Raw genomic sequence first — 24316 nt, 5'->3', positions numbered from 1 at the left:
TTAATAAAATAAATGGTTTGATGTTTACAATCAATCAGTAAATTCAAGGTCTGAACTTCAAACTGGGTCAGTATCTTTAATCATATGAATAAATTCAATTAATTTAAAAGTAAATATTACAGAGACTTTTTCACTTTTTTCGTTTTCTCTGTTATTATCTTTTGACCTCATTTTGATTCAATAAAACTGATTACTTTAAATCATAACTGTAATCGTAATGATAGTCAAGCAAAAGTTTAAAAAGCATAATAATTATTTTTGTTGTTACCTAATATTCAGTGAGTTTAATAATTGTTCATAAGCATTACTCCAATTCGAGCAGCATTAATAGTTTAACCTTTAAACCTTTGAAACAAATAGTCAATTGATTGTATTTTTTATTATTGATTAAATAGATTCTTATCAACGCATTGAGAAATTATGAAGTTGAAGATGAAGATGATGAGGATGAGGATGAGGATGGAGAGAAATGTTATCCAGCTGCAGATCCAACGCCCTTACGATATCCAAACCATAAGCACATTGACTCTATGACCTTGTTAATCCATAGATGTTATTGTTTTATCATCACGATAATCAAAGAATCCATTTTATCACCACTAACATTTAATTGTAATTAAACTTATCCTCAAATAGAGTCAAGGTTACAATTTAAACTAATTTCCTTTCACTTTTATAAGAAGAATGAGAAATGAGAAACAAAATCAAAATAAGACAAAACAAATGAGATGATCGTTTTTTACTTTTTTTACAGTTACAATTGATTTGGTTTGATTGTGTTTTATGAAGTGATAAATGTAATTGTTTTCACAGCTTGATTACAATTCAATGATATCTATCTGGTGATTTATCGGATTTATGAGACTTTCAAGTTCCTTAGGCTCTTTGGTTATGTAAAAGAAAATGAGTAAAAAAAGTGTAACTCACTTTCTTATCTTAATCCAAAGGAGATAAAGATTATCAAATGAAATAATCAATAACCTTTTGTGTGTCACTTGAATTGTCAACTCACTCACTCAATTTACCTCACAAGCTGAATATCATTTAATCAGTATAAACAATCAACAATCAACAATAACAAGATAATTGTGATAACAATACATGTAGTTGATGAAGATGAAGATGAAGATGAAGATGACCAAAGGAAATGGTGAGTGACCTCAGTTAATATCCAACGGTAGGTCAAGTCAAAGGAAAGGTCAACATATTCATCTTTATCATCCTTACCTATGGAATTGATTGTGTATGCAGATAGTAAAAGGTAAGAATAACAAGTAAATAAGCCAAGAATCGGTTTGAATCTTTTTCTTTGTAGTGTTAAAACAAATAAGAATGACCCATGGAAAGATGACCCATAGTGACCAAGAACAATTAAGACAAACAGTTAAGGTGAATAAAAACAACAGGAAATTTGAAAGTTTTTGTCTCGTGTTGTTTACGTTTAGTAAGTTAATCATTGTCGATGAAATTTGATTAATTGTTTGTTTTCGATTTGTTGTAAAATTCATGAGATGATCAGAAAACGACCAAAGATCGGACATTTTAAATTTTGTGATTTTCCAATTGAATCCCAACGGATTCTTGACCTTTTCCCATTTTAATGATTGGTTTTGTCCACTTAAAGTCTTTTATCTTAATGAGTCTGTGGTCTGATTGCTAATCGATTTAGTAACAGAAACATTGTTAATAACAATCTCTGCACGTGCCCGAGAAAATGCATTTGCATGTTTACTAACAGAAGAAGAAAAAATAACGAGAGGAGGAAGATAAAAAAGAGAAAGAGAAAGAGAAAAAGAAAGTAAAATTTGATGATGATAATAATGAAGAAGAAGAAGAAGAAGATGATGATGATGATGATGATGATAACATTGTGAGTGCCCCTAAATGTGCCCTCAGGGCAGTTAATGGTTAAACCATTTCATTCATCATTCAAAAGGTGTACAATGTCAAATGAACATTAGATTGACAATTAACATCGGACAATCAGTTTTATAGTTTAACTTTTTTTTATCAATTTAAGTTACTAATCTTTGGCACAGGTCAAAGGATAAACATTGATAAAGGTAATCTTGACACGCGCTCATTTCGTCAACAATAAATTAGATTCTTAAAATTTGCGATTAAGATTTTAATAATTTTCTTATTTTTATTTGACAATTTAATAGCCAATTATTTCATCAAAATTAGCAAGTTATCGCTTTCGAGTTCATCTGATTTAGTTAAAACACCAATTAACTAAATCGCAAAGTTAATGATCTCCAAACATCAAATAATTCACTTTAATGGGCAAAAGAAAAGATGTTCAATCAAAGTGCTAATTATTCTTCAAACAAATTATGCAAATAACACCAAGTAAATTCTACTTAATGGTTCGATTGTGACCATGTGAAGATATATCGATGTTAATCACGATAAAGTTATTAAAAAGCGATTCAATCAATCATATAACTTGAACTTCATTGAGTATTTAAGGTTCACTTTCATTCTGATCATCAATCGATTAGGATTTACACAGAAATGAAAAGTTGATGTTTAATTTTAAACGATATCAGTTTTATCATTACAATTTAGTTTCGATGATCTTTTATCATGCAACATGAGATTAAATTGTTCACTGATATTTTCTATCTCTACATATTAGATTGTAATCTAAAGTTGATTCAGTTAATCATGATAATCATCATAACGCCCTCGTCATCATTTAGACTTGATCTTACCTCACAAATAAATACCTGAGGCGATAAATCAAATTGATTGTAACTACAAATTGGTTGAGACATTTTGAGGTCGAAAAATGATGAGACAAGATTAATTTTAATTCTTCATGTTTAATTACAGTTTAACAAGTTAATTATTAATACACACTAATTATCGATAATAGGTAAGCCAACAGTAATTAATAAAATTGGATCTCTATCAGAGTGACTCTTAATTTTTAGCGAGTTGATTAGTGTTTAATTAATGGTAATGAAATATTTCTGATATTAACTTTGATTTTATATGAAATCACAGTTAAGTGATTTACAAACGGAAACAATCAAAATAAACTCAACAATTAATGTTACTTGACAAGTAAATGATAAGTTAGTGATTACAATTGATTTAATTTAATTTTCTCTTCCTTTCCAGTCAATTTGAAACCATCACACAAATTGAATGGATCTCAAATCATCATAGGTAAATAAAACAACCAGAGGACGAGATGAAGGTAAAGGAGAAAAGGTGATGAGTAAATGTGATAATGATGAAGATGAGGATGAAGAGGATGAAGAGGATGGAGATGATAGAGATAAAGATGGCTAGAGGTCAAACTATCAGTCAAATTGGTCAGTTAATCGTGAAGAGGAAAATACGTTTATAGTCAGAGGAGTTTAATTATTGATGAAAATCAATTGTGTTTACAACACGAGCAGATGAAAGCACATGGTTGTCATCGTCATTAATATCAATTGTAATAACCTTTAATTTGCTTCTTAATCACAATCAACGAAAATATCATTTGAATCATGATCAATTCCGCTATTAGATTATGGCATTGATACATTTGTGTGTAGAAACCACAGTGATTAAAGTTAACGATTCTTTTATTTCACTTTTGTTACAATTTTTGTTGATTAATTCATTAAACATCAATTAGCGGTAATTAATTGATTGGATATTGGAAGAATGATAACTTCATATTGATTGTTTCAAATAATCGGATGATTGGATTAATTATTATGACAATCAAAAGCTAAATTGATGTTGCTTTTTGTTAACGTACAATAATAATGATAATTTTTAAATTAACTCTTATTTCTTGGGCTTGGCTTGATTTTATTTTAATTTAGTTTAATTTCTTACAGGCAAATTGCCCTCAGGGTTAATCTTTGCTATTTGTCTCTCAAAGGCACATGTGACAGTTGCAACTTGATTCAATAACAATTAGTCTTGATTGATTAAACATTGATTGCTAACTAACTCTTAATTCACCTTCCCATTTTAACTATAACTTATATCGACAATTAATCTGAATAATAACTGATTTAAATTGTTATCATTGAAAGAAACAAACCAAATCTATTTAGATAATTTGATTAATGTTTCTAATATTATTTAATTGTATTTAGCAAGACCCACCACCGATATGCTAATCAACAAACTATTTATTCAAATTATTGATAATTTAGATCAGAATAACATGAAAACCTCTTCAATATTTTGAAATGTTAATTAATGATTGTTCAATATGCGATCGATTGAATTTTAACTGATAATTACAACACTTTTATTGGACAATCATGTAATCATTTCTTGAGGATTCACCTCGCAGGTTAATTGTCAAGGTGATAAATTATTGTCACACAATTTGTACTCTATTTGAATTTAAACTTACAAATATTTTGTTAATTGTTGAGGTTGAGATTTGCTTTTAACTTTCTCGGTGAAATCCAATCTTTTTCTCTACTTGATCATTAACGTTTCTTTCAAAAGTAGTAATTAATTAATTACATTCTAGTCTCTAATTGTTGACTTGATACATTTGGAAAAGATTCATCATTATCATGATTATAATGAAGGTTCGCTTAAATATTTACTTATTAGATTAAGAATCAATTTGACATTTTATCAACTTTAATGATATCGTGTCAGTTTATCAAAAATTGTTCCTCAAACCGATCAACTTTAATTCATTTTAAAGTTAACAATTAAAAGACCATGAAAATCTCACATTCATTAACTGAATCACAATTCAATGCCTTAAGAAATTGCAAATGAAAATTTAGTGGAAAATTTGAGGCAATTGGTTAATTATCTAATTGTTTGTTGATTCGTCTCATCGATTTGATCATTTCGGATTATCGGATAATAAAGTATCGACAACTAAATGCTCATTGTTTACACCCAAAAAAAATTATAATCAGAGGAGTAATTAGAGGCCGATACACTAATCAGCAGGACAAACCCTGAATTATTATGAGATGAAATATTATATGTTACTTTGATATACTCCTTTGCCCACTGATGAGTGGTAATTAGTTGTCAACAAGTAAATAATCAACCGATTTTGTTGATAAAATCTTGAAATAATTAAGATGAAGTCTTGATAAACTCGCTACTAAAGTGCGAACAGTCAAGTGATGATTTAGTTTGATATAAATCTTTGTAAGGTGATATTGAAGCAATGAGGGTGGACCAATGAACACGAAATTGATTAGTTGATTACTAATAAAACAGAGCGAGAATCAGAAAATTAATCAATCGTGTGAAAGTTGTAATTAATAACGAGCCAGAATATTCAAGATCGATTCAAGTTCGCTCAGCAATTGAGCAGCTCAATATTGATAATTTTGTAAATTGAGAGTTAAGATTTGCTAATGCAGAATAAATTGAAATCGCTCTCAAATACAATTGAATTGATTTTAATACAAATTATTGTAAAGCTGAAGGTGTTTGTAAAGTGATAAAGGTTAAATCTGAGGGCATCATTTCCTTGTTTATTAACTTTGTTAAGGACAAGTTTATAAAAGAAAAGGTTAATTTACATCTTCGTCTTTGGTTCTAGTCGACTGGCAGCTCATAGTTTCCTTTCGTCCACCGAACCTGCCCCACTGCTGATTCCGTTGCCATTTCCATTTCCATTCCCACTTGCACCACTACTGCCGCTTCTCTCGGTGCTTATTTTAAGATCCTTTTGAAGTACATAAGCTGCAGCAGGTTCGATCCTTTTATAATAGTTCTCCTTTACATCGATTATTTCGAATCCAAACTTTTTATAGAAATTTATGGCTCCTTCGTTGTTTATCTGGACATGAAGGAAAAGCCCATCAAGATCATTCTTTTCAGCGTAACTCAGCACGTGTTGTAACATCATAGTTCCTAAACACCGAGAGAAAAACAAATGAATCACATTAGAGAGAAAGAGAAAGAAAGAGAAAGAAAGAAAGAAAGAAGCAAACAAAGACAATCATCAATCTAGAGAAAAATCCGAATGAAAAATGAGACAATTTACCGATTCCTTGTCCTCGATACGAAGCTAAACACCCAAGGGTCATAATGTAAACTCTCTTTTGGTCGTTTGTTGTGTCGATCCGACAACAAACACCACCAACAACAATGTCATTGTAAAAAGCGATTTTAGCCAATTCACCAGCTAACAAAACATCTTTGTAAAATTTATCGTTGTAAATCACTGGAAAAACAACTTGGTTTATTAATCTAAGCAATTTTATATTATGTACAGTGATGGTTCCCAATTCCATCCGTCCACGTTTGTAAGCGGGTTTTTCAGGCATAATCAAAATGATTAAATCGATTGAACTTTTTCGGAAATTAAAAAACAACCAAATGTGAGAGATCAGCTGGAGTCAAAATCCAAACCAATGTGGTGTTTGATTTCTGCTTCAACAGCGACATCAGGGGAGCCATCGGTGAATTACAATTCGTCGTTTCCGGCAAATACAAGCGTTCACGGGAACAGGAACAGGGTAAGGAAAAGAAAAGAAAAGAAAACAATAATTAACAAAATTTCTCCCCTGAGGTCTAATACAATTTTTAAATAAAATTTGTGAGCTCAATACTAAGGACTTAAGTCATTTGAAAACCCACCAAAATGGTTGAACTGTCGACTCAGTTTTGTGAGTAACAAAATCAACTGAAGTTATCGTTGGACTATCGTAGTTTTGGTATTAATCAGATCCGTGTAACAAGATGAATAAAAATAACACAAAATTTAATTCTAAATCCATAGCTATTGAATTTATCAGGAGCGATCGGTGTTCATTTTGATTGAAAAACTCATATTCATTAAACTCCATCTTCAAAGAGCATCAATAAGATTGAAATCATTTGATCTAATTGGTCAAAAACAAATTTCTGATGAAAATGAATCATTTTAATTGATAGAAAAATCAACGAATTTTCGTGTGAATCGGACAGTAGAGACTAAACGATCATTTAGATTAATTGATTCCTCTAATCTGGACTTATGAACAGAGAGTGACACTCAATGTGACCAAATGTTCATCAAGTCGAAATGAAAAATGTTGAATTAAATTTTTCTCAAGACTTTGACTACAAAATGATTTCATTTAGAGAATTCAACAACTAGATTAATTCTGAGTAACTAATGAACAATTGAAAATACCTAATGGGATGAAAGGAAGTTGCGTGGATAATGATATATGTTTGACATGATTTATTGATGTTGATTAACAAAACTTGCAAAATATTCAGACAATCAATCTTCTTGTTTCTTGTTGTTATCTGATTTAGAAATGATTGGACCATCTCCTGGATCATCACCACCACTTTCACTTTCACCATCTTCATCTTCCTCATAATCATCATCTCCAGGCACTTCTTCATTCATTTGTTCCAATCTTTCCAGTTTCTTCTGTAATTCTTGATCATCCAGATCAGTGACGACCTTCGGTGCTTGTTTAATTGAAAAGATTCCACCAGCCTTTTTAATTGATTCTTCTATTTCTGTCAGCGCTTTGTCCAGTAAAGCCAGACCAATTTCTCTCTCCATCGTGTGAGTGGTCACCACATAAGACGGAGGGGCAATTAAATTAATTTTGATTGGCATTTCGGCACTTCCACAAGCGATTCCAGCTCTGAGAGCCACTTTCACGGCATCGATTCCCTCGTAGGTACAACAGCCCACATCAATGTCCGCTCACTTTCACCGCTTGAGGAGTCAATTTCCTTTTGATGTGGGTGAGAAGAGCATCTCTGGTCTTCTCGTCAAGATCACATTCATCCAAGACACTTGAATCGTTAACAGCGAGTTTGAAGAAGTCAAAAGCACAACCTTGTTTCTTGTGTTTCTCGTCAAAGTACCAGGCCGTCCTTTCATAGAGATTCTCTAGTTCTCCGTCCGTAGTGTAGCCCAGAATCTCGGCCACATGACGTAAAATACTGTTAACAGCTTTACCTTTGGCATATTTTTCTTCACACCGAACAATGTCTTCGGGCGAGACTCGACGTTTGGACAAATCGATGTACCCCTTATCCTTGTCCACTCGAATCACAACTACACACTCACTTCTTCCAATTCTGATCAGTTTGTTGATGGAACGGATCCTACGCCGAGACAATTCCGACAAAAGGATCATTCCTTCAATGTTTTTATATTCCAAAAGGTCCACATAAGCTCCCATTTCGGCGACTCGCCGAACCATTGCCACGACAACATCTTCCACTTCAGGGAACTTTTGTTTGTAAAATCTACAACTTAAATTCGGCATTTCACTCAAAAACGATTCAATTAATTGACTAATTAGTTATTAATTTAAAACTTATTAACAAACGGAGACAATAATGTCGATTGTTGAAAGGAAATCACATATGTGCGATGAAAGAGCCACCTGGTTTTCTTATTTCTCTTCAGTTTTATGACCGCAATTTTGTTTCTTTTTGAAACAGAAAATTAATTTTGTTTCTAAGAAAATGAATCATTGCAAATGATTCAATTGAATTGAATCTTTCTCACAAACTTTTCCCTCTTCTATTTTTATGAAGACAATCAACTTTCTGTCATCAAAGAAACAACAAGACTACGATGATTGTCAATTTGTCGTGATTGATTCAGTTGTGGATCATTTTGAGTTCTAAGTTACAATTTTCTCGTCATATGGGAACGTGAATTTAATTCCAATGGAATTGATTCCTGTGACTCAAGCGAATGTTAAATCTCTTCGAAGAATAAACCAAGTTGTTTTTCCAGTGATTTACAACGATAAATTTTACAAAGATGTTTTGTTAGCTGGTGAATTGGCTAAAATCGCTTTTTACAATGACATTGTTGTTGGTGGTGTTTGTTGTCGGATCGACACAACAAACGACCAAAAGAGAGTTTACATTATGACCCTTGGGTGTTTAGCTTCGTATCGAGGACAAGGAATCGGTAAATTGTCTCATTTTTCATTCGGATTTTTCTCTAGATTGATGATTGTCTTTGTTTGCTTCTTTCTTTCTTTCTTTCTCTTTCTTTCTCTTTCTCTCTAATGTGATTCATTTGTTTTTCTCTCGGTGTTTAGGAACTATGATGTTACAACACGTGCTGAGTTACGCTGAAAAGAATGATCTTGATGGGCTTTTCCTTCATGTCCAGATAAACAACGAAGGAGCCATAAATTTCTATAAAAAGTTTGGATTCGAAATAATCGATGTAAAGGAGAACTATTATAAAAGGATCGAACCTGCTGCAGCTTATGTACTTCAAAAGGATCTTAAAATAAGCACCGAGAGAAGCGGCAGTAGTGGTGCAAGTGGGAATGGAAATGGAAATGGCAACGGAATCAGCAGTGGGGCAGGTTCGGTGGACGAAAGGAAACTATGAGCTGCCAGTCGACTAGAACCAAAGACGAAGATGTAAATTAACCTTTTCTTTTATAAACTTGTCCTTAACAAAGTTAATAAACAAGGAAATGATGCCCTCAGATTTAACCTTTATCACTTTACAAACACCTTCAGCTTTACAATAATTTGTATTAAAATCAATTCAATTGTATTTGAGAGCGATTTCAATTTATTCTGTATTAGCAAATCTTAACTCTCAATTTACAAAATTATCAATATTGAGTGCAAATGCTCATCTACGTTGGATTGGGGAATTTTTTGATTAAATCAGAATTTTATTTAGAGTACATTTCATATGAAAAAGACTTTCGAATATATGTTTGAAATTAATTCTGAGATCGAATTGATTTTTATGATCTTTAAATGAGATCAACAGTTTAGTCAATGGCTTTCTTATTCGTGAGTTGTTGTAAGAGCATCATGTCACTTTTTTCAGAACTTTCAGCACCTTCATTTGTTTTTTCAGAATTTTCTCCTCTGTCTTGCTCACGATCATCTGTTGTGAGTCGATTGAACTCGATTTCTTCAGATAAGTTATCAACGATTGGTCCGAACTGTAAACAAAAACAATGATTAAAATGCAAATTCAGAAGGAAAAGAATTGAAATGCGATTTTCAATGCATTCGACTTACCCCTTTGTGTGAAGGTGCATAAAGAATCAACAGGACAATTGCATAGTTATTCCACATGGCATAGACGGTTGTGTACATGGCACTGGTACATTGGAGCTCAATGTATGGGTTTTCCTCTTCCCAGTGGAAATTTTCATCGACAAATTGATTCATAATAAAAGCTGAAATAGTTATACCAGCGCAAATCACTGTTGCCCAGAGTAGGAACTTGAATCGGTAAATTATTCCAAGGTAAACTAAACGACGAGTGCTGGACATTGATGGAAGAGAACTTTGTTTGGATGAGAGATTACGTTTTACCATCCAAACTTGATAACAAAGGAAAAAGAAAAAGGTAGTAGCTGAGATGATAGCGGAGATGATAAAGATGACGGCGAGATGAGAGTCCACCTCCCAGATTGTAAAGAAAGGGTTGATCCATTGGATTCCTCGTTCGATAGAATCAAACACGAATAACGCTGTAGAAGCGCTAAGAATTATGGCTAATTGTTTGGCATAATAAGAGAGACAAGATCTTTGAACTCCGTCTAATAGATGTTCTCCAGTGAAAATACACCAGAATGAGAGAAGACCACAATAGAGGACTCCTTGGCGAATATCACTGAGAAAATTCATGAATCCTAAATCGAAAAATAAAGACAAAAATTCAATCGGAGCGTTGAGCTGAGTAATAGCAAGGCCAAGCATGATTATAGTCCGTTCGAGGAGAGTTGTTTTTCTGGACAGTTGCTGAAGACGATTCCAGTACCAAATAAGTGTAAACAAAGTGATTATAAAGAAAACGGTCTTCAATAAAAGCCAAACTTTTGTGAATCCACCATTCTGATGAATAGCAGCCATATTCAGTCCAGTTAATTCAGCATGAACCAATTCTAGATAATATAAAAAGTAAAGTAATAAAGTTTTTGTTTCATATGATTTTTTCGTGAGTCACTTACGAGGAGAAGAGTCGAATACAATATTGATCAGGTAGTAGTCATAAAATAATGATTGTAACTCGAATAAATGAATTAAGTCACATTCATACTTTTGTTCATCTTCAAGCTGGAAGTAATTAAATAGAGATTAAAATTTATTAAGATTCAATAATATTAATAATAAATAACGGAGAATAGAATAAAAAATTTACCTTTTCTGTCAATATTTCACAGTTCAAAGTTCTTTTTAATTTATCCTTCGAAGCGATGATTTTCCAATCATCATCCTGAGCATCTTTAGCCGCTAAAGTGACATTCATTCCAATCTCTCCTTTTATCTTCCGGAGGTCAGAACTGTTGACTGCATATGACAAACTGCGATAATTTATATCAGGTGTGAGAAGAGCAATCAAATTGGACATCCATCTTGAATAATCAAGTCTAAGACCATCTCTAGGCAATGGTATTTGAAAAGCGAAGATGATTGGATTCTTGCCACTAAAAATTAAATTGAATTGTGAGTCAACAAGAACGAGAAAAAATTTAAATCAAAGATGAAGATGGAACTAACCTTATTTGGCCAGTGTCATATCGATGACAATTTTTTGATCTGATTTCATCTCCTTGAATTTGATGAATAGGAATAGCCAGTTTCTTGTGGTCATCAGCTATACATAAAGTAGCCATTACTTGTTCTGTGTTGGCTGGTGCAGGAGCTGAGGAAATGGAGAAAACAAAACAAAAGTAAATAAAATGTTAACATTTTTAATGGACCAAGAAAGTTGGTAAACAAAGAAACTTACCAATAAAAGCTCCAATTAAAAAAGAGACAAATTGGATTATGAAGATGATGAATAAAATTACCACTAATTTGCGGTTTGAAAGGTTCTCCAAAATGGTTCCAGGCATCGTTGTCACGATTAAATAAAGTCAATTAAAAGATGAATCAATTTAGTTGTTTGTCTGTAGAATGTCAAGAGTTTTGATGAAAGAAATGATTTGAATGATGAATTTTATGTTCTCCAAACTCACCGATTGGTCGATTTTCATCGAGAAAACTCATTGGCGCTCAATTCATTTTCTTTGGAACATCAGACCAGTAGACCAACAGATGTCTCTTTCTAATGAACAGATGATCATTTCAACAGAACAATTGAGTTGATTGTCTGTTTCGGTGATCAACAATTAACCCAAGTGCCACTAATTATCTTAATCTTTTTAACCTCTTAGAGAAAAGATCAACATCTTGAACGAAATCAATTGGACTGTGGATTTTATGGTTTGTTTTGAACAGACCTATTGATTTATTTGTGATTTCTAGTTGGAACTCATTAATCGTTTTTCATTGTCGTCGCAACATTTAATTTTAATCTGGTTTGAATTACAAATTCTAAAGAAATGGTGAGTTTTAACTATTTAATTATTGAATTGAATTGATTTTGTTTATTGGATGATTGGAATGAGCTTTGTTTGTGTGAATTTGATGATTTATTGTCTATTTATTTTTATTGATTTTCCAATATAAAGGCTGGCGCTATGGAGAGAGCACAAAAGCTTCCTAAATTAAAGGAGGTCGAAAATGAGAAAATTTATGGTTATGTCCAAGGAGTATCCGGTTGTGTGGTTGTCGCTGAAGCCATGGCTGGAGCTGCTATGTTCGAGTTGGTCCGAGTTGGTCACGACGAATTAGTCGGGGAAATTATTCGACTTGAATCGGACTTGGCAACCATTCAAGTCTATGAAGAAACATGTAAGTTGTATCAATATAAGTAAATATTTAGTCTGAGAATACAAGTAAATTTATTGATTGGTTTTGATTACAATGCGACCACTTAGCTGGTGTAACTGTTGGAGATCCTGTTCTTCGTACTGGAAAACCTTTATCGGTTGAACTCGGACCAGGAATCATGGGCTCCATCTTCGATGGTATTCAACGTCCCTTGAGAGACATTCACGATCTCACCCAAAGTATTTACATTCCAAGAGGTGTCAACACACCGGCGTTAAACCGAGAAATCAAATGGGACTTTTCCTCAGTATGTGAGAATCGGAAGTCACATAACTGGTGGTGATGTTTACGGTTATGTCCATGAAAACACTTTGATCAAACACAAATTGATGCTTCCACCCAAAGCGAAGGGTACAATTACATTCCTGGCAGAACCTGGTTCTTATGATATGAATGTAAGTACATTGTATTTGATTTGTTTCTTGCCATAAATAGAGCGATACTTATTCCTTGCTATTCCTTGCATTCTACCGACAGGATGTCATCTTAGAGACTGAATTCGATGGGAAAAGTCACAATTCACCATGTTACAAACATGGCCAGTTCGTCAAACGAGACCAATCACTGAGAAACTTTCTGCTAATCACCCTCTTCTCACCGGTCAACGAGTACTCGACGCTTTGTTCCCGTGTGTTCAAGGTGGTACAACAGCCATTCCAGGAGCTTTCGGTTGTGGTAAAACTGTCATTTCTCAAGCTCTTTCAAAATATTCCAACAGTGATGTTATTGTTTACGTTGGTTGTGGTGAACGAGGAAACGAAATGGCGGAAGTACTTAGAGATTTTCCTGAACTTACAGTTGAGATCAATGGGGTCACTGAATCTATTATGAGACGTACAACTCTTGTCGCTAACACATCAAACATGCCGGTCGCAGCTCGAGAAGCTTCAATTTACACCGGAATCACATTGTCAGAGTACTTCCGAGATATGGGTTACCATGTTTCCATGATGGCAGATTCAACTTCGCGTTGGGCTGAAGCTTTGAGAGAAATTTCTGGTCGATTGGCTGAAATGCCTGCAGATTCTGGTTATCCAGCTTATCTTAGTGCTCGATTAGCTTCTTTCTATGAGAGAGCAGGACGAACCAAGTGTTTAGGTAACCCGGAACGAGAAGGTAGTGTCACCATTGTCGGTGCTGTATCACCACCCGGTGGTGATTTCTCCGATCCCGTGACATCCGCTACTTTGGGTATTGTCCAAGTTTTCTGGGGATTGGACAAGAAACTTGCACAAAGGAAACATTTCCCTTCCATTAATTGGAGTTTATCTTACAGTAAATACACTCGAGCATTAGATGAATATTATGAAAGAAATTTCCCTGATTTCGTTCCAATTCGAACTAAGGTTTGTCTCTTCTTTTCTTCTTTTATTCCTTTCTTCTTTTCTATCCTCTCTCACCATATTTGATATTGTTAATAATTGTCATTTTTTTCTATTCTTTTGTTTAAAGTGTCAACAAATTCTACAAGAAGAAGAAGATCTTTCAGAAATCGTGCAACTCGTTGGTAAAGCTTCACTTGCCGAAGGAGATAAAGTGACATTAGAAGTTGCTCGTCTAATCAAAGACGATTTTCTACAGCAAAACAGTTATTCTCCTTATGACAGATTCTGTCCTTTCTACAAGACAAGTGGAATGCTTAAGAATATAATTTCATTTTATGATTTGGCCAAACACTCGATTGAGGCCACAGCTCAAAGTGAGAATCGTATTACATGGGCAATGATTCGTGAAGCTCTTGGTAGTACCATGTATGAGTTAAGCTCAATGAAATTCAAGGTATTTTTATTTTATTTTTTCATCCATTAAACCATTAAATCATTAAATTGTTATTTAATTAATCGTTTGTTTTCTCTTCAAAATCATTTAGGATCCTGTTAAAGACGGTGAAACTAAGATTCGTCGTGATTTCGATGATCTCGCAGAGTCCATGCAACAAGCTTTCCGAAGTCTTGAAGATTAAGAATCAACAATAATCAAGTCAACGCAATTATCTATTCCAATAATTACTTGGAAACCTTTTCTTCAAACACAATTCAATAATCATCAACATGCGGAGAACAAAATATGGAAATCAAATATTAGCCTTGTTGTCGTTTGCAGTTTTTTCTCAGTGTGTGCACCTTAAAAAACTATCACGATAAATACGGAATTTTCTATTAGAAAACATATATCGCATTTTCTTCTGAAGTTTTTTATCACTTGTAAATTGAACTGTTCTCAAATCCTTATTGTTCGGTCGACCTGCTCATTTGAAATGTGACATCTCATCTTCGCTCTTCAGATTTCTTATTTTACATAGAAATCTTTTTTGAAATCTATTTTTACATTCCTCTTCAGCATCAATCTTTTCTCATTTGGAATCACATCGATTTCCAAGTCTCGAATTGACTCACTGCTTATCTTTCGTGGACACTCAATTTTGCCGTTTAGTTCGGTACAATAAAAGGATATGCGTCCAGTTATTTGTTGTGGAATCGTACACATATACTAGATGGCGACTTTTGTTGAACCCTGAGACAAAGAAGAAGGATTTGGATTATCATTTCAACTCTTTAATTTAATCTCTCAATAACCTCATTGAATCAGAAAATTCTAACCAAACAACTAGAACTCATTCTTTTTTTTCTGAGAGCTGATGTTTGCATAATCACCCAGTTCATTGTTGATCGTTTTCTTGAAGAGACTGTAAACTCATCATCTCATTCAGAGTATTTAATAGTCTCTGTCACATCATTTCTTTATATGAAAAGGGTTTCGACCAGAGCGATTATCTCAGGTAAACGCTCGACAAGGTCCACAATCTAATGTTTGATCATCAAACTACTTGTTGATTGTGCAGAATCGCGATCAAAAGATTCTGGGAACTCAATTTTTGGTATTCGGGAGAAAGAAGAAGAGTTAACCTCTTTTTCATCTCCCACTAAATCGAATCTAAACTGATTTCTTAATTTTCATGCCAATTGTAATTTTCTGTCAAGCGTGTGAATGTTCAGATCAATGAAAAAAACAATTAAAAGATTAAATAAGCAATAGTAATTAAATTAAGTATTCATTTTCTATTTTATTGACCCGAACTAAGGTTTACCTTGATTTTCATTCGGTGCTTTCTCAATTCTAATTAGCCAATTTAATCAACCAAAACTTACAAATTCATTTCTCATTTTCATTAATTGTGATAATTGAATTGCCTCTCGATGGGCGTTGAGAGTAAATGAGAGATTCTCATTAAGCCTCACCAAGCTCCATTTCTCTTGTCGTTGGCTTCACATTCGGTCATTGAGACACCAAACGAACAACAATCAGATCATTAAATTCGATTAGTGGCCGTACACTAGTGTTCGGACTTCGGATTCAACTAATTGCGGTTCGACTCGAACCAAGAAAAGAAAAGCAAAGAGCGAATGAGAAAAAGTGAATGGAAAGAAAGAGAAACGACAGAAATGAGATTATCTTTTTGTAGCAAAAAGACATTGAGTTTATTGGTATTAATGTGATAAAGATAAACTACTAACAATTAACAATCGTTTCCCGAACAATCATCAGCTTTTCTCTGTCTTTCTTTCTCCTTCTTACTTACCTTTTGCTCTTTCGTTTCTCTCTTTCTATTTCTCTGTCTATTCTCATTTCTCATTTTCTATTCTCATTGAATGAGACTCATTCTCTCTCTCACTTCATCTTTTCTGTCCTCTTTCCCTGAAAGTCATTTCTCTCTGTCTCTCTTTTCTCTTTTCTCTTTAAGAGATTTTAATTGTTAATTGTGATCTGATTAAGGCCAACAAATTAAATTAAATTCATCACAATGGTAAGTTAATCTTGTTCTAAATTTCTTAATAATTACCTGTAAAAAAGTATCACCTGTTTATAGTTTACCTTTAATCATTCACAGTTTTATGTGTCCTTTAAATGACTCATTAGAATCTAGATTCTTACGCCCATTTCATGAATTTCTTGTGATTTCCTTTCAGAATTACTATTTAATTATTGAATTGAATTGATTTTGTTTATTGGATGATTGGAATGAGCTTTGTTTGTGTGAATTTGATGATTTATTGTCTATTTATTTTTATTGATTTTCCAATATAAAGGCTGGCGCTATGGAGAGAGCACAAAAGCTTCCTAAATTAAAGGAGGTCGAAAATGAGAAAATTTATGGTTATGTCCAAGGAGTATCCGGTTGTGTGGTTGTCGCTGAAGCCATGGCTGGAGCTGCTATGTTCGAGTTGGTCCGAGTTGGTCACGACGAATTAGTCGGGGAAATTATTCGACTTGAATCGGACTTGGCAACCATTCAAGTCTATGAAGAAACATGTAAGTTGTATCAATATAAGTAAATATTTAGTCTGAGAATACAAGTAAATTTATTGATTGGTTTTGATTACAATGCGACCACTTAGCTGGTGTAACTGTTGGAGATCCTGTTCTTCGTACTGGAAAACCTTTATCGGTTGAACTCGGACCAGGAATCATGGGCTCCATCTTCGATGGTATTCAACGTCCCTTGAGAGACATTCACGATCTCACCCAAAGTATTTACATTCCAAGAGGTGTCAACACACCGGCGTTAAACCGAGAAATCAAATGGGACTTTTTCCCTCAGTATGTGAGAATCGGAAGTCACATAACTGGTGGTGATGTTTACGGTTATGTCCATGAAAACACTTTGATCAAACACAAATTGATGCTTCCACCCAAAGCGAAGGGTACAATTACATTCCTGGCAGAACCTGGTTCTTATGATATGAATGTAAGTACATTGTATTTGATTTGTTTCTTGCCATAAATAGAGCGATACTTATTCCTTGCTATTCCTTGCATTCTACCGACAGGATGTCATCTTAGAGACTGAATTCGATGGGGAAAAGTCACAATTCACCATGTTACAAACATGGCCAGTTCGTCAAACGAGACCAATCACTGAGAAACTTTCTGCTAATCACCCTCTTCTCACCGGTCAACGAGTACTCGACGCTTTGTTCCCGTGTGTTCAAGGTGGTACAACAGCCATTCCAGGAGCTTTCGGTTGTGGTAAAACTGTCATTTCTCAAGCTCTTTCAAAATATTCCAACAGTGATGTTATTGTTTACGTTGGTTGTGGTGAACGAGGAAACGAAATGGCGGAAGTACTTAGAGATTTTCCTGAACTTACAGTTGAGATCAATGGGGTCACTGAATCTATTATGAGACGTACAACTCTTGTCGCTAACACATCAAACATGCCGGTCGCAGCTCGAGAAGCTTCAATTTACACCGGAATCACATTGTCAGAGTACTTCCGAGATATGGGTTACCATGTTTCCATGATGGCAGATTCAACTTCGCGTTGGGCTGAAGCTTTGAGAGAAATTTCTGGTCGATTGGCTGAAATGCCTGCAGATTCTGGTTATCCAGCTTATCTTAGTGCTCGATTAGCTTCTTTCTATGAGAGAGCAGGACGAACCAAGTGTTTAGGTAACCCGGAACGAGAAGGTAGTGTCACCATTGTCGGTGCTGTATCACCACCCGGTGGTGATTTCTCCGATCCCGTGACATCCGCTACTTTGGGTATTGTCCAAGTTTTCTGGGGATTGGACAAGAAACTTGCACAAAGGAAACATTTCCCTTCCATTAATTGGAGTTTATCTTACAGTAAATACACTCGAGCATTAGATGAATATTATGAAAGAAATTTCCCTGATTTCGTTCCAATTCGAACTAAGGTTTGTCTCTTCTTTTCTTCTTTTCTTCTTTTATTCCTTTCTTCTTTTCTATCCTCTCTCACCATATTTGATATTGTTAATAATTGTCATTTGTTTCTATTCTTTTGTTTAAAGTGTCAACAAATTCTACAAGAAGAAGAAGATCTTTCAGAAATCGTGCAACTCGTTGGTAAAGCTTCACTTGCCGAAGGAGATAAAGTGACATTAGAAGTTGCTCGTCTAATCAAAGACGATTTTCTACAGCAAAACAGTTATTCTCCTTATGACAGATTCTGTCCTTTCTACAAGACAAGTGGAATGCTTAAGAATATAATTTCATTTTATGATTTGGCCAAACACTCGATTGAGGCCACAGCTCAAAGTGAGAATCGTATTACATGGGCAATGATTCGTGAAGCTCTTGGTAGTACCATGTATGAGTTAAGCTCAATGAAATTCAAGGTATTTTTATTTTATTTTTTCATCCATTAAACCATTAAATCATTAAATTGTTATTTAATTAATCGTTTGTTTTCTCTTCAAAATCATTTAGGATCCTGTTAAAGACGGTGAAACTAAGATTCGTCGTGATTTCGATGATCTCGCAGAGTCCATGCAACAAGCTTTCCGAAGTCTTGAAGATTAAGAATCAACAATAATCAAGTCAACGCAATTATCTATTCCAATAATTACTTGGAAACCTTTTCTTCAAACACAATTCAATAATCATCAACATGCGGAGAACAAAATATGGAAATCAAATATTAGCCTTGTTGTCGTTTGCAGTTTTTTCTCAGTGTGTGCACCTTAAAAAACTATTTACGAATTTCATATTTTATGTCATGGATAATTCATTATATATATTTCAATTCCAGAGAATTAATAAGTATTAAAAGAATGCATAAAGTACTTATTATCAAAGCCATAATCAAGTAAATAAAATGTAATTTAAACAGATTGGCAATTTAATCTTCATTCATTTAAGTTTCCATGTTGTCTTCAAATTGGACAATTCTATCAATAGATTAACATGAAATTTACTCTTTGATCGCATAAATTCAAAAGAATCTTGTCTTCCCAAAGATTTTTGATCAATTTTATCAAAACAGTAACGAGAATTAATATTAATTATTGAACGTTAATCGTCATTGAAAATGATTAAGAGCAAAGATCGATATCGATGTCGATACATTGATTTGAAGAGGAAAGTGAACTTATAATAACATTGATGTTTCTTCAGTTGTTAACATTCAATCATTGAATTTCAATGTTCAATCTCAATGTTTGTCTTTTGTAATTAAAACTATTAATCAATTTACTTGTGATTCTTGTTATACTTTTCTAGCTCTTTTTGTATTTATATTTATTACTCTTGGTGTTTGTCAATTGGACTTCTATGTTTCCCTCATCGCCAAAGAAATCGCCAATATTGACGAGGTTGAAATCATCAGGCAGTGAATCGGCTGATCCCGATGGTGGGGAAGATACTGTTGATGCTCAAGATGCTTTGTTTTACTCGATTAACGATCGTCAAGTTGCTAATATTCAACTTGAATTTTTCTACAAACCTCATACGATCACATTGTTGACATTCACATTTATTCCCATAATTTATTTTGCTTTCACTCGTGATACAGAGGAGAGTCTAGCGAACAATGTTTGGGCTGGTGTCAAGTTCATCATTTTTCTTTCACTGGTCATAAGTACTCTCGCCTTCCCTAATGGGCCATTTACTCGACCCCATCCGCTGATCTGGCGAATGGTTTTTGGTCTCAGTGTCCTTTACTTAATGGCTCTAGTTTTCATCTTATTTCAAAATTATGATACGGTAAAGTATATGTTGGAATGGGTTTTCCCTGATCTCGAAGGATTCACTATAGACAGCGAGAGGGTAAGTTCTTATTCTGATTAGCAAATTTTTCAAAATTAAACGAAAATCTCGCTAATAATCTTTCAGGAGTATGGTATCAACTGTTCTGATGTTTCCATCGAAAGAATTTGGAGTCATTTAGATGTTTTCGCATTGGGACACTTTTTTGGGTGGACATTAAAGGCCATGTTGATTCGTCACTATGGAGTTAGTTGGTTAATTAGTGTAACTTGGGAAATCACTGAAATGGCCTTTTCTCATCTACTACCAAATTTCATTGAGTGTTGGTGGGACGCTCTTATTTTGGACGTTCTCATCTGCAATGGGGCTGGTATCTGGCTTGGAATGTATATTTGTAGAAAATTAGAAATGAGAAAGTACCAATGGGAAAGTATAAAGTAAGTTAACCTACAGAAATCTAAATCTAAATCGGAGATTGATGATTAATTCTGCTTGCATGTTAATTTGAGTTGCATTATCTAATTTCCTTTTCTCATCTTTCATTTTTACAGAAACATCACATCAACTAAAGGCAAAATCAAACGAGCTGTCCTTCAATTTACTCCTGAAACCTGGACCAGCATGAAATGGCTCGATCCTTCGTGTACATATGTTAGATATTTAGCTGTCACTCAACTAGTCATTTATTGGCAAATTACAGAGTTGAATACATTTTTTTTGAAGCACATTTTCGAAATACCTCCCGGTCATCCTCTTAGTATTGGCCGTCTTGCGATGATCGCTTTGATTGTAGCCCCGAGTCTTAGACAGTATTATGTTTACGTTGTCGACGCTCGATGCAAACGGGTAGGAAGCCAGTGTTGGGTGTTTGGAGCTATCATGTTCCTAGAACTGATCATCTGTATTAGATTCGGGCTTGACTTATTCGCTCAAACTCAGATCAGAAACATAGTCATCTGGATAATCATACAGGTATGTTAAATCAAATAGAAACATTTAATCGATAGTTTGTTACACTCACTTACCCTGAGATTTTGTCTCTTTCCAGTTTTTCCTTAGTATAGTCTGTGTATCCTTAGGAGTTTGGTGGAGTAAATTAAACACCAAAAATGAAGACCATTCAACTAGAAAAGACAGATGATTAACGGAATAAAGTCAATTCAACTTTGAAAACTTTTGGACTCAATTGGTTCTTTTCGATGTCAACAATCTACTCAGACCATTGTAGATGCGTTACTATTTTTTGCTAATCACTAATCTTGTTTATACCACTGAGTAGTCCATCAATAGGAATTAATAACAATTTCATCTTCGACATAAATGGAATCAAGCCAATGGAAACATATTTATTATTCTCGATGAAACAATAAATTGACGAGGCCATTTTAAAGCAAATAATTACATTGTAATAGATACAGAGTGTGCTTCTAAGAGTTAATACCAATCGAGCTTGTCTCTCAAACAATTACTTCAACCTTGTGATTAGCTGATCAAAACTTTCTAATCAATAAAACACTTTGCTAAGCATCTTCCGATTTTTAACTTTAATCCTCTTTGTAACCATTGGAAATGATTCCACATCACCAGTCATGGATCTTTGGGTTGTAATCACTTTGCTAATTCATTATCGACGATCTTGTTAATGGCAGTCCAAAGATCACGAATTGAAAACTGTCGAGTTTATTTAACATTGATTTTAATCTCGATAATCTGTTTGATACTAACACGATTAAAGATTGTCAATGGCGATACCGTGGGCTGAATTTCAAGGGGTGTGACTTTCTAAGGATTAACAATCAATCAATTGACGATATGGTTTAATCAGAAATGGAGCAAATAATTCACTGAAATTAACTTGATTTCATTTCTTCTTCTTTATTACGATTTATTGATGATGAATCGTTATGAAACAAACCAGGTAATTAAGCAGAGATTAATATTTATGGTTACACAAGTAATTAGTCGAGATAATGAATGAATGTTATCGCGATCTTGTTGGAAACTTTATTTTGCATCTAAATTAAATTCGTTGATTTTCATTGTGAAATTTATTCATTGAACGAGATTTTCAATCGAAATAAAGTTTAATAGAATTAGAATTTATCTCAGTCTTTTCTGTTTGTATTTCTATTCGTCCTCCCGAGTTACTCAACAATTAGCGAAATTATTTCATTGAAACGAATTAAAATTAATTCGATTGCTTTACTAGTGGCGACTTCTGGTTAATTGGTTTAAATTGATTCTCTCAAAGTTAAATCAACAAATAATCAAATTTAATTTCTTTTTTTTTGAACTCTTGTCATTAATGCTTTTAACCGACACAATGAAAGACATTTATTTAAGTGTTTTATTTTTAATCAATTGTCAATTGTTCCAAGTCATCGCTCGACCAACACCAGAGTCTTCAGCCGAATCAACTTTGAATGACCGATCATTAGCTTCCGACGCTGCCACTTATTTACTTGTTCCAGCGGCTGTCGTTTTAGGCACCGAAGGCGCTATTTTAGGAGCAACTGGGACCACGTTCGGTGATAGTATCCAGTCGATTGGCGATGGAATCAAATTCATCGGTGACGAGGTTAAAGATGTGGGTGTTGGTTTCACAAACATCAGTCGTGGTCTGAAAGGAGTGTCGGGAGTAATGTACCAGTGGGGAACCGGCGGATCTCTAGTCCCAGTAATTGGAAGAGATTCTGATCTAACCGACACACTCGAAGTGTTGAGTAAATTTTCACCAGATTTTTCCCGCCAAGTTTTAGATTTTTATTTCCACAATTTAAACCAAAATGACTTAGATTATCATGATGATCCAGGCGATCAAGATTATCCAATTGATTCAACCGATTCAACACCAACCAATTGATTTAATTTCAATCTATAAATCAAATTTTGAATTTTGAATAAAAGATCCTTTAGTTTTTTATCTTTCATTTAATTAGACCCTCAAATTTTTACATGATTATTAAATTACACTATTTACAGTTGATGTGATAACTAGGGTGAGTATGAATCAATCTTCTTGTTTCTTGTTGTTATCTGATTTAGAAATGATTGGACCATCTCCTGGATCATCACCACCACTTTCACTTTCACCATCTTCATCTTCCTCATAATCATCATCTCCAGGCACTTCTTCATTCATTTGTTCCAATCTTTCCAGTTTCTTCTGTAATTCTTGATCATCCAGATCAGTGACGACCTTCGGTGCTTGTTTAATTGAAAAGATTCCACCAGCCTTTTTAATTGATTCTTCTATTTCTGTCAGCGCTTTGTCCAGTAAAGCCAGACCAATTTCTCTCTCCATCGTGTGAGTGGTCACCACATAAGACGGAGGGGCAATTAAATTAATTTTGATTGGCATTTCGGCACTTCCACAAGCGATTCCAGCTCTGAGAGCCACTTTCACGGCATCGATTCCCTCGTAGGTACAACAGCCCACATCAATGTCCGCTCTCACTTTCACCGCTTGAGGAGTCAATTTCCTTTTGATGTGGGTGAGAAGAGCATCTCTGGTCTTCTCGTCAAGATCACATTCATCCAAGACACTTGAATCGTTAACAGCGAGTTTGAAGAAGTCAAAAGCACAACCTTGTTTCTTGTGTTTCTCGTCAAAGTACCAGGCCGTCCTTTCATAGAGATTCTCTAGTTCTCCGTCCGTAGTGTAGCCCAGAATCTCGGCCACATGACGTAAAATACTGTTAACAGCTTTACCTTTGGCATATTTTTCTTCACACCGAACAATGTCTTCGGGCGAGACTCGACGTTTGGACAAATCGATGTACCCCTTATCCTTGTCCACTCGAATCACAACTACACACTCACTTCTTCCAATTCTGATCAGTTTGTTGATGGAACGGATCCTACGCCGAGACAATTCCGACAAAAGGATCATTCCTTCAATGTTTTTATATTCCAAAAGGTCCACATAAGCTCCCATTTCGGCGACTCGCCGAACCATTGCCACGACAACATCTTCCACTTCAGGGAACTTTTGTTTGTAAAATCTACAACTTAAATTCGGCATTTTACTCAAAAACAATTCAATTAGTTTAAATTGATAACTAATTAACAAACGGAAACAAAAATTGTTGAACGGAAATCACATATGTAAGATAAAAGAGCC

The 24316-nt window shown here is 34.3% G+C and overlaps 8 protein-coding genes and 1 non-coding gene across 10 annotated transcripts; 5 read left to right on the top strand and 4 right to left on the bottom strand.

Annotated features, from left to right (window-relative positions):
* Positions 1-5386: 5386 nt before the first annotated feature.
* LOC128396509 (N-alpha-acetyltransferase 50-like) lies at positions 5387-6398 on the bottom strand. Its single transcript, XM_053357103.1, has 2 exons — positions 5993-6398; positions 5387-5859 (listed from the first exon to the last, which is right to left on the bottom strand). The coding sequence occupies exons 1-2, from the start codon at positions 6273-6275 to the stop codon at positions 5558-5560; spliced, it is 585 nt and encodes a 194-aa protein (XP_053213078.1). The 5' UTR covers positions 6276-6398; the 3' UTR covers positions 5387-5557.
* A 764-nt stretch (positions 6399-7162) lies between these two features.
* Positions 7163-8336, bottom strand: LOC128396507 (eukaryotic translation initiation factor 2 subunit 1-like). Its single transcript, XM_053357100.1, is given in 2 exon segments — positions 7163-7661; positions 7663-8336. Coding segments are annotated over 2 exon segments (1011 nt in total). The 5' UTR covers positions 8232-8336; the 3' UTR covers positions 7163-7219.
* Positions 8337-8492: 156 nt separating this feature from the next.
* Positions 8493-9496, top strand: LOC128396510 (N-alpha-acetyltransferase 50-like). Its single transcript, XM_053357104.1, has 2 exons — positions 8493-8890; positions 9024-9496. The coding sequence occupies exons 1-2, from the start codon at positions 8641-8643 to the stop codon at positions 9323-9325; spliced, it is 552 nt and encodes a 183-aa protein (XP_053213079.1). The 5' UTR covers positions 8493-8640; the 3' UTR covers positions 9326-9496.
* Positions 9487-11903, bottom strand: LOC128396505 (protein wntless-like). Its single transcript, XM_053357098.1, has 6 exons — positions 11699-11903; positions 11467-11611; positions 11108-11393; positions 10917-11022; positions 9979-10850; positions 9487-9899 (listed from the first exon to the last, which is right to left on the bottom strand). Exons 1-6 carry the CDS (start codon positions 11802-11804, stop codon positions 9723-9725), a joined length of 1692 nt encoding a protein of 563 aa, XP_053213073.1. The 5' UTR covers positions 11805-11903; the 3' UTR covers positions 9487-9722.
* A 151-nt stretch (positions 11904-12054) lies between these two features.
* Positions 12055-15728, top strand: LOC128396504 (V-type proton ATPase catalytic subunit A-like). The gene is given in 8 exon segments (XM_053357097.1): positions 12055-12296; positions 12423-12645; positions 12732-12924; positions 12926-13079; positions 13162-13186; positions 13189-14030; positions 14137-14463; positions 14555-15728. Coding segments are annotated over 8 exon segments (1860 nt in total). The 5' UTR covers positions 12055-12293; the 3' UTR covers positions 14648-15728.
* On the top strand, positions 15432-15607 carry LOC128396594 (U11 spliceosomal RNA). Its single transcript, XR_008326812.1, has one exon. It is a non-coding gene; the product is annotated as a U11 spliceosomal RNA (small nuclear RNA).
* Positions 15729-16329: 601 nt separating the features above from the next.
* On the top strand, positions 16330-19319 carry LOC128396503 (V-type proton ATPase catalytic subunit A-like). 2 transcript variants are annotated; one of them, XM_053357096.1, is made up of 6 exons: positions 16330-16489; positions 16773-16995; positions 17082-17431; positions 17514-18383; positions 18498-18824; positions 18916-19319. In XM_053357096.1, exons 1-6 carry the CDS (start codon positions 16487-16489, stop codon positions 19006-19008), a joined length of 1866 nt encoding a protein of 621 aa, XP_053213071.1. In that variant the 5' UTR covers positions 16330-16486; the 3' UTR covers positions 19009-19319. The 2 variants fall into 2 exon arrangements, with proteins under 2 accessions (XP_053213071.1, XP_053213070.1); XM_053357095.1 differs by having other exon boundaries at positions 17514-18824.
* Positions 19320-19593: 274 nt separating this feature from the next.
* On the top strand, positions 19594-23123 carry LOC128396506 (phosphatidylserine synthase-like). The gene is made up of 4 exons (XM_053357099.1): positions 19594-20253; positions 20320-20630; positions 20745-21165; positions 21242-23123. Exons 1-4 carry the CDS (start codon positions 19759-19761, stop codon positions 21332-21334), a joined length of 1320 nt encoding a protein of 439 aa, XP_053213074.1. The 5' UTR covers positions 19594-19758; the 3' UTR covers positions 21335-23123.
* Positions 23105-24306, bottom strand: LOC128396508 (eukaryotic translation initiation factor 2 subunit 1-like). Its single transcript, XM_053357101.1, has one exon. The coding sequence runs from the start codon at positions 24215-24217 to the stop codon at positions 23204-23206; it is 1014 nt and encodes a 337-aa protein (XP_053213076.1). The 5' UTR covers positions 24218-24306; the 3' UTR covers positions 23105-23203.
* Between the last annotated feature and the right edge of the window lie 10 nt (positions 24307-24316).

The sequence above is a fragment of the Panonychus citri genome, unplaced genomic scaffold, assembly GCF_014898815.1.
Source record: "Panonychus citri isolate SS breed McGregor unplaced genomic scaffold, ASM1489881v1 Contig00144, whole genome shotgun sequence".
Lineage (NCBI taxonomy): Eukaryota > Metazoa > Arthropoda > Arachnida > Trombidiformes > Tetranychidae > Panonychus > Panonychus citri.
This window is presented reverse-complemented; position numbering and strand designations above follow the sequence as displayed.

Coding starts and splice junctions, on each gene's coding strand:
- LOC128396509 (XM_053357103.1), bottom strand. CDS start 6,275: ATGCCTGAAAAACCCGCTTACAAACGTGGACGGATGGAATTGGGAACC. Junction 5,860..5,992: donor GTATCGAGGACAAGGAATCG/GTAAATTGTCTC, acceptor CTCGGTGTTTAG/GAACTATGATGTTACAACAC.
- LOC128396508 (XM_053357101.1), bottom strand. CDS start 24,217: ATGCCGAATTTAAGTTGTAGATTTTACAAACAAAAGTTCCCTGAAGTG.
- LOC128396510 (XM_053357104.1), top strand. CDS start 8,641: ATGGAATTGATTCCTGTGACTCAAGCGAATGTTAAATCTCTTCGAAGA. Junction 8,891..9,023: donor GTATCGAGGACAAGGAATCG/GTAAATTGTCTC, acceptor CTCGGTGTTTAG/GAACTATGATGTTACAACAC.
- LOC128396503 (XM_053357095.1), top strand. Junction 16,996..17,081: donor TCAAGTCTATGAAGAAACAT/GTAAGTTGTATC, acceptor GCGACCACTTAG/CTGGTGTAACTGTTGGAGAT. Junction 18,825..18,915: donor TAAGCTCAATGAAATTCAAG/GTATTTTTATTT, acceptor AAAATCATTTAG/GATCCTGTTAAAGACGGTGA.
- LOC128396505 (XM_053357098.1), bottom strand. CDS start 11,804: ATGCCTGGAACCATTTTGGAGAACCTTTCAAACCGCAAATTAGTGGTA. Junction 11,394..11,466: donor TATGACACTGGCCAAATAAG/GTTAGTTCCATC, acceptor TTTAATTTTTAG/TGGCAAGAATCCAATCATCT. Junction 9,900..9,978: donor ATGCACCTTCACACAAAGGG/GTAAGTCGAATG, acceptor TTTTGTTTACAG/TTCGGACCAATCGTTGATAA.
- LOC128396506 (XM_053357099.1), top strand. CDS start 19,759: ATGTTTCCCTCATCGCCAAAGAAATCGCCAATATTGACGAGGTTGAAA. Junction 20,254..20,319: donor TCACTATAGACAGCGAGAGG/GTAAGTTCTTAT, acceptor ATAATCTTTCAG/GAGTATGGTATCAACTGTTC. Junction 20,631..20,744: donor TACCAATGGGAAAGTATAAA/GTAAGTTAACCT, acceptor TCATTTTTACAG/AAACATCACATCAACTAAAG.